Below are 8,498 nucleotides of genomic sequence, written 5' to 3' on the forward strand. Positions count from 1 at the left end.
ATTTATGTCGAAATCAACAATCAACGCCCTTTTTCAGCAACGTATAACTTATAACTATAGTTACAGACAGAAACTGTTTAATTGTATTTGGCATCATTACATGTTAAAACCTCAGTGACAGTTACACAATTTTAAATTCAATCCGGTGTTTCAGGATGGAACAGGAATTATAAACATCGATAAAACGACAATCTCAATTCTACATCAAATTATTGCAATGTTTTCCGTTTTTTAATTTCATTTTTTTAACTAACAAATCTATACATTTACTTTAATAGACATATGGTCAAATATGTCATATGCACTTTTTTCTATAGCAATTACCAAACAGTTTTTTCCCACCTTGTTTGAATCATTCTTTTTGTGACCTCACGGAAGCACGCAGAAGATTTAATTCTTAATGTGGGAGGAAGCCGGAGTATCCGGAGAAAAACCGCGTTCTCGAGCAGGTAACCGGGATTGAATCCGGCCATCTTGGTGAAGACGAGCGCGCTATCCACTGCGCCTACCGACCCATCATATACGTTACGCACAAGAACAACTCTTTGCTTTAGCTTTGAAAATGGCGTCATTGATGCAGAAATTAAATTGTGTATACATTTTTACCAATCATTAACAATGCAAAAAATCTACATATGGGAGACCGGGCAAAGTCGGGCCACCCCTGATATTTTTGTTTTTGAGCTAATATTTACAACTTTAAAGATCTTAGCAGTTTAGTTGGCTAGGCATTCACATGAAAAAATGGCAAGGAAAACGTTAATGAAAAAATACTAAACAAATTACTTTTGAGAAAGAAAATCATGATCTCGCTTCTAGTGATGCGAACTTTCGCTAAAAAAATACTGTCAAACGTGTAACACACTGACAGCTTCAAATGATATACATGGACATAAAAGCAAAGCCAAACACTCGCTACCATATTGCTGTACGATAAGAATCGATTTGGGCCCGGACAGTTTCAGCCAATGATATCGTGGCAAGTTTGGCCCATGTAACACATAAAAAGTCGAAAAGTTGGCGGTAAAAGCTGACGTTGCATGCTTTATAACGTCATAATTAAGCTGATTCCAATGGGGCCGAACTTACCCGAATGTCGACAGGTAAAAATTAACCAGGATACCTTATCTCCCATCCCTCCCTTAACCCCTGCCAGATGTGGAATTTTATTTCAAAATATGTGTCCCCATATTGGGACAGGGGCATTTCGGCCCCTTTTTGTTAAAGTCGTTCTGAACAATATGTCATATGTTAAAAATTAACTTGGATTTGAAAGAGTCCACAATATAGGCGGACTGGTCGAGTGGTCAAAGTTAACACTACGGCCTTCTATGCGGCCGGGGTTCGATCTCCGAAGTCGTCGTACGCATGGATATTCAGAGAAAGTGTTTTTCTCCTGCCTATACAACTCCAACAACCCAGATGGAGTATAAACTTGTCTGGGGTGGATGTTGCGGTATCTGTGCTGTAGCATTCAAGCGAGGTGGCACTATACATGATACCGTTTGAAGCACGGTCCCGCTACAAACAGACAACATTACGTATACATTTCCAGCACACACGCAGGCATACACATATGGGGAGATATTAGCCAGGTGGCATATGGCTAGTAGTTAGCGCCTGATAAGGCAGCTCCTGCGAATTCCTCATTACAAATTGTATTGAATTAATGTACATGTATATGCTTATTGTATTAATTGTATATCTATGTAATGTAAAGCGCTTTAGAGTGGCTTATGTTAGCTAGATTGGGCCCTACATCAAATGTTGTATATATGGATATATATAGATATTCAATGCTTTTCAAAATATGTCTTCGTTGCAGTCTCGAGAAGTAATAACTATTATTCAAAGGGGCGGGGGGCTACGATTGACCCTTTAACCTAGAAAATGGTTGATATATTATCCAAAATAGTCGAAAGGGACATTGTCAAAAGAAACATATGCGAAAATTGCTGCAATTTTGACAAAAGGTGTGAAGGATCTTTTATGTAAATCGTCTTATGTCCTGGCTTCTCTCTCTCTGTCTGAGATGATGACGTTATTACCAAATCATTGACATTTGGCCTAAACGTGCGGTTAAAACTAGATATTGAGCGTTTTGAACGGAATATTCTGAACAACATAATTAATGTCATTTACAATTTATATGATTATGATTAAATAGATTCAAGTATGCAGGATTTGTTCCCTCGTGGTTGATGGACTGTCAGTAAGTCATTTTCATAAACAGGTTTGGTGTCCAGCAGCTTTGCTGCATTTTCTTGTTTAAATATTTTATTAGTCCTTCATTACCATGACAACTACGAGTAAGCTACTAATAATTGCGGAAATAAAATAATTACAACGCAATCCGTCATAGAAAGTGAAACCGGGAAGTCGGTCCTAACAATCGATGTCGATCCATAAAACTGACGAATCAAAAACGACCACCTGTTAGAAGTACTCTCCCTTGCCAGTAGATGGCGCTGTAAGTCGCACTTCCTGGACATTCGCCGGTTTGGACAAGTAGTCAAAACATGTTGTCGGCGTGCGGTCGTGTATATGCAAACATGACCTTCTGTTTTTGCCACAGGAAACATATGCTTTTCCTTATATGCACAATTTTGACTTTAGTAACGCAATCCCTAAGTATTGGCGAGGTTATCTGGGCCGTGAACTGTGGGGGAGAAGCCCACACCGATATCAATGGTATCCGGTACGAAACAGATTCGCTTAAAGTCGGGATCTCATCTGACTATGGAAAAACATTGATGGTTTCACGGGTGGTCGCTCAGGACCAGATCTTGTACCAGACTGAGCGATATCACATGTCAACGTTTGGTTACGAAATTCCACTCAGCGGAGACGGTGAATATGTCCTTGCCCTCAAATTCTGTGAAGTTTGGTTCACATCACCGAATCAAAAAGTAATGACGTGTTTTGGAGAACACCCTTCGTTCGTGACATCACGTAAAGCAGAGACTATATATCTTTATAAGTGCTAATATCTATCAATAAACACAAGTAAAGTGTTAATAAATAGTGAATAAACTCATTTAAAAGTCAATTAACAAGAAAAAATTCCTAGACTCATTAAGTCATTATTAGATCAAAACCGTTTTATCTTATACTTTTGACGAACAAAACTGTCTACTTGCCAGTTATTTTCAAATTAGATATTACTCAGAAGTTTGGTAAGCTGATAGTTTCGGTACATTAGCACATAAGAATGGGATGTTTTGGTACTTTTTGTAAAGACGAGAAATGCTGTAAATTAAGCAATACACAATACTCAAAAAGCAAAGTCAGAAGTACTCCAACAATGTTAGAGGTTTGACATGCATTGTGAGATGCTATTGACAAGTGCTGTGGCAGTCGGCACAATCCTGTCCAATAAAAATAATAGCTGACCAGCGGCCTCTTGTGTTATAGGGAGTTTAAAAATTAATCCAAGTGGCGAAAACTATAAAAATTTGAACATCATATTGGAAGTACCAAAATATCTTTAATATCCAAGTACCCAAACAATATAATTTCCAAAACATCTGGAAGGTATCCAACACTTACCTCAAAGAATTTTCAGTTCTATCGGTGATACAATAACGACAGAGGGCTACAGTAATAAGATTTTGTACCAAAATCCCATACAATATTCTGATATAAAGCTGGTTGCTGGCAAATGTAGCCTGCTATTCATCAACTTTGAACTGGCTGTTTTTTTTCAGAATATGTATTGGTCAACATTAAACTGGTTATTCTTTTTAAGCTAAACAACTATTTCAAAACTGAGAACACTGCCCATGATCTACGGTATATAATGCTGTGTTAACAGGGAGAGGTTGTAAAATTGTTTCAAGGAATTATCATCTTAAATATGACTAAACTAATACTGAAATTGTATAAGTACATGTTTAACTATTTTGTAGGTATTTGATGTCACATTGAATGGAGAACACACTGTTGTGGATGAACTGGATATTTACAGTAAAGTCGGACGGGGAGTGGCACATGATGAACTTATAGAATTCACAATTAGATCAGGGAAACTCAAAGTCAACGGCGAAACATCCAAAATCAACAGCAAACTATTAGTAGAATTTATGAAGGTATGGTTTTAGTAGAATTTATGAAGGTATGGTTTTAGGTTTGTGTTATTAAGTAATATTATCAATGGTATTCAGGAATTTTCCAGGAATAAATCTATTTGTATATGAGGGACTGTTTTTGATAAACCACCACCACCACCACCCAAGGGATGCTCAATTTCATCTTTAGATCTGCAGACAGGATTTAATAATATTCAGTATAACCTTGACACAAAAACTACTGCTAGCCACAAGTATTAAGTTTGTGGAATTTTGCATCCCTGCAACCTGAATGATAAACTTTCTTCGGCTCATTATGCAAATATTAAGAATTATTTTAGACCCCACACACCCTACATTATCAGCCTCCCCTCCTGGCCCCCTCCCCAGTGGCCAAGTGGTTAAGGCATCTGACCCTCTATGATCACTAGCCCTTCACCACCACTAGCCCACCATCAGTGGGTTGTGGGTTCAAGGCCTACGTGGGGCAGTTGCCAGGTACTGATGACTGCAGGTTGTTTTTCTCCGGTTTTCCTCCACCACTTAACCTTTAATGACAAGTTGTTACAAGGACATAAAGCACAAACAAAATAATACAAACTAAACCCCGCCCCCCTCCATTCATATCTTGAACAGTCCTCAGAAGAAGCAGTGGGACCATGTTATTATTAGTTTGTATTAAGTTGATAATGTAACACATCATTTAATCCGTAACTGTTTTAGTTTTACAAGAAATCTACGTGATGGAAATTTTATTTTGTCCTGAGAAGCTGCCAATTTTATGTTTTTACAGTAATCTTTAAATTTAGTCTTTAAATATCACACATTACATTTAGTGTGTTGTCAGTATCGGTGATAGTCTTGATTGACATTCCCATTTTACTTTGAACTAATTAATGATGACTTTTGATTAAATTTCCATGATATTGAAATGTTATAAAAATAGTAGCAAGAAGCATTGAAACTTGGTCAATACGAATGACAATGGCAATAGGAAAGTTACAAATTCAGCACGAAGTGCTAGTGTGCTTCATGGAACTTGTCACTTCCAGTTGAAATTTATTTAAGGATTGAATCCTGCTTTGGTAAATTTAATGGGGTGATGAATTGTGTTAGTCTTGAAACAAATTTAACGGCAAATGAAACGGGTAACAGTTGGTAGTTGCATCAAGTCCAACTTGAGTAGAAATTGAAATGTATTAACTATGAATGCCAACTGTAAGGAATGAAATGCTTAAATTTTGTAAATTATAAAGAAACCTTGCATAGTCCATTTGGTCATATTTCAGAGAAATTCTGAATTTTCTCAATTAGTATAAAATCGTCCTCTTGTTCCTTGCTATTATGTCATGTTCATTACTTGTCAGAATATTTTTTAAGGACCACTTTATAAATGTTCTGTATGATTTTATTTTTCAGGGAGATTATGATAATCCGAAAATTAATGCAATATATTTAATGAAGGGAACAATAGACGGTAGGTAATCTTCTGTGATATTTAATGAAGGGAACAATAGACGGTAGGTAATCTTCTGTGATATTTAATGAAGGGAACAATAGACGGTAGGTAATCTTCCGTGATATTTAATGAAGGGAACAATAGACGGTAGGTAATCTTCCGTGATAAAATATAATTCCACCAACATCAAAGTAATGATTTGTTTTTCAAGTTTATTCAAGATTTGAATGAAATAGCATGTATGTACAAAAAGTAAGTTACCACACTGCTTACAGCTCAGCTGTGTTCCTCCAGTAATACAGTGTGTGTATTTAAAAAAAAGGAATAGCATTGCTTAATCAGGGCCATGAAAGGAAGATGTGTATACAATTGTGTCAAAATCACAATGATAAAAGTTGAGAAGAAGTTGAAAATGTCTTGGCCAATCAGAGGCCAGTGAAGACATCTTAGATTTCGAATCACCTGGAAAAATAACAGCTGGTCATGAGATAATTATTTGCTGAATTTTGTTTAGTAGACATGGAGAAGTAAAAACGTTTTTGTTCCATTTCCAAGTTAAGCTAACAATGTCATTACTGTAACAACACCCTAATTATCACAACTGAGGCTGTAAAAAGTATATATTGTTTTTGTAATTAATTGAAAATATGATATACTTTTAAATAATGTCTGAATTAACATTACAGATGTACCCAAGTTGCCATCACTACCAGGGACAGAGACGACACGAGAGGAGGAAGAGGTGGAGGACGAGGAGGACTCTCCCGATCGGCCATCAAAGGCACGTCGACCTTCAGGTCCCAAGGTGAAGGACCCTTACGCCTCTGATGACACGAGCACCATGCTCCTCCCAGTTATCATTGCCCTAGGGGCTTTCATTCCTCTCCTCTTCTGCCTCTGTAAACTCTAGAGATCAGGTCAGGGGTCCAAATGTGTATGGTCAGTGTTTAACATGTGTAAGGTCAGAGGTCATCATGTGATAGGTCAAAAGTGTTTTGATCTATTAAGTGAGAGTGGTGTATGTGTGAGTGACTGCATAAAAAACTTGTAGTTCAAAGGTCAGGGAGAACAAATCTTTGGAGGTAGTGAGCATGAACTTAGACATTTGATGTTGACTTGTCACTGTGATGAAAGGTTTGTTCACAAAAATGTAAAAGGTTAAAGGTCAATTGATGGATGTCTGAGGTAATAAGGTAGTGTGCAGAATTGGGCAGTATTGTTGTTTTGCAAGTCAGAGGTCAAATTATACAAGAAGTGTAAATGATATATGAATGTTTATATATAAAAAGAATAATTATGTAAGTTCACACAACAGTATACCTGTGTTTTCAGTAATGACTGGAATAAAACATAGCAAGTAGAATGTGTAAGTTCCTGCTCTTAACAAAGTGCTTTTTCATGTCCTTCAGTCACTTGGTATTGTCTTAACAACATCAAACTCTGTTTTTACTAAATATAACGTCCGTAAAGTTGGTTCAAAATGTATTTGAGTGTATATTGACCTGAAATGTGGGTTTTTTAACTGGCATAAAACCCTTTCTGTTTATTGGAACAATCTAGGAATCCAGTGGTTGGGCATAACAACTTTAATGTATTTGGTACAATGTAGAAATCTAGATATCTTTTTGACATGTAAACCTTTATATATTGGGTGTTATATAGAAATCTAGAGGTTTTACATAACACTTTCTTTATATTGGGTACAAAGTAGAAATATAGGTTTGTTATCAGTGTTTTCTGATCCTTTTTGTGTCGCCTGCAACGCGAGGCAACATATAGGTATTACTTTGTCGGTGTCGGTTGCCTCGTCCAAAACAAGGTTTCTGTGCGTTAACTTGAGTTCCCTTGGGTTGATTGAACTCAATCTTGGTACACATATTGCATACCAATATAACTCAGACAAGTTCGCATTTCAAAGGTTTACATGCATTTTTGGAGGAGTTATGCCCCTTTTATTGCCAAATAAGGGCATTGTGTAGTAAATGCAAGAACATTTTTATTTTTCAATCAATTCCTTTCAAATTTTGTGCGGTAATGCTAGAAGAAATAATGTTCAACATGTATTACAGGTTTTTATGTTGAGTTTCAACTTTCCACATTTTGGCATATCACTCTTAACATAGAAAGGCTGTTCATCATTTTGCTGTTAATTTTTGCTTGTTTACGCGATAACTCGAGCCGAAACACTTCTCACTAAGCACTGAGCAGGCGACACATCATCCTCGATATCCAGGGGTTACGCTCACTTTCGCTCTCTGCACATCAAAATATTCTCGCGGGGAGTTACGGTAATAATTGACAAAGCTTTGAAGTCGTGCGTCTCTCCTTTGAAATCTTCAAAGGACAAGTATCAGCCTAGCGATTGGTCATTTTTTTTACCTGAGACTAATCAAACAGCTTTCTTTGTGCTTTCAATTTTGCTATGACAAATTCCAGGGGTGTAGAGAGCGAAAGTGAGCGTAACCCCTGGATATCGAGGATGGCAAAACATCCACTCCTGTGGAATTCTTGTTCTGAAGCCAAAAATTTTCCAAACAATCTTCTTACACATTCTAATTACTGGTATGCTTAAACATAAAACATTTGCAAAAATTTGATTGATTACAAAAGAATTTTGCCTCTTTTTCTGATTATTGTTGTTCTTTGCAATAATTTTTCCAAGGTCATGAGTGTTACCCCGTTTCCAAAAACATCAAATATATAAAAAAAAAAATCAATCTCAGTAGGTAGTTTTTTGGGCTACACGAAACACAGGTATTTTGTACAACCATATAAATGAATATGTTTTTATTGGTATATTTTGGACCTGAATAGATATGTACATTTGTTACTGTATATGATATATTTTATCACATAAGGACAACTTTTTAAATCATGTCTGTTTTTTTACGAATCATCTGTTATTTTAATTTAAGAATGTCAGTTTACTTAAGGTGAACAAATTAATGCTTTAAGATGTTCAGTACCATGCA

At 36.5% G+C, this 8,498-nt stretch overlaps 1 protein-coding gene across 2 annotated transcripts; it reads left to right on the top strand.

Moving 5' to 3' along the window:
• The first annotated feature begins 2,495 nt into the window (after nucleotides 1-2,495).
• Nucleotides 2,496-7,158, top strand: LOC110450993 (malectin-B-like). 2 transcript variants are annotated; one of them, XM_021498814.1, is made up of 5 exons: nucleotides 2,496-2,909; nucleotides 3,909-4,088; nucleotides 5,487-5,531; nucleotides 5,661-5,673; nucleotides 6,213-7,158. In XM_021498814.1, the coding sequence occupies exons 1-5, from the start codon at nucleotides 2,520-2,522 to the stop codon at nucleotides 6,434-6,436; spliced, it is 852 nt and encodes a 283-aa protein (XP_021354489.1). In that variant the 5' UTR covers nucleotides 2,496-2,519; the 3' UTR covers nucleotides 6,437-7,158. The 2 variants fall into 2 exon arrangements, with proteins under 2 accessions (XP_021354489.1, XP_021354488.1); XM_021498813.1 differs by lacking the exon at nucleotides 5,661-5,673 and having other exon boundaries at nucleotides 5,487-5,544.
• Nucleotides 7,159-8,498: the final 1,340 nt, after the last annotated feature.

This window comes from Mizuhopecten yessoensis, unplaced genomic scaffold, assembly GCF_002113885.1.
Source record: "Mizuhopecten yessoensis strain PY_sf001 unplaced genomic scaffold, ASM211388v2 scaffold5661, whole genome shotgun sequence".
NCBI lineage: Eukaryota > Metazoa > Mollusca > Bivalvia > Pectinida > Pectinidae > Mizuhopecten > Mizuhopecten yessoensis.

Bases quoted from the DNA above. Each gene is read 5' to 3' on its own strand.
- LOC110450993 (XM_021498813.1), top strand. From the start codon at position 2,520: ATGTTGTCGGCGTGCGGTCGTGTATATGCAAACATGACCTTCTGTTTT. The intron at 4,089-5,486 runs GTATGGTTTTAG...TTTATTTTTCAG, and splicing joins TATTAGTAGAATTTATGAAG to GGAGATTATGATAATCCGAA. The intron at 5,545-6,212 runs GTAGGTAATCTT...TTAACATTACAG, and splicing joins AATGAAGGGAACAATAGACG to ATGTACCCAAGTTGCCATCA.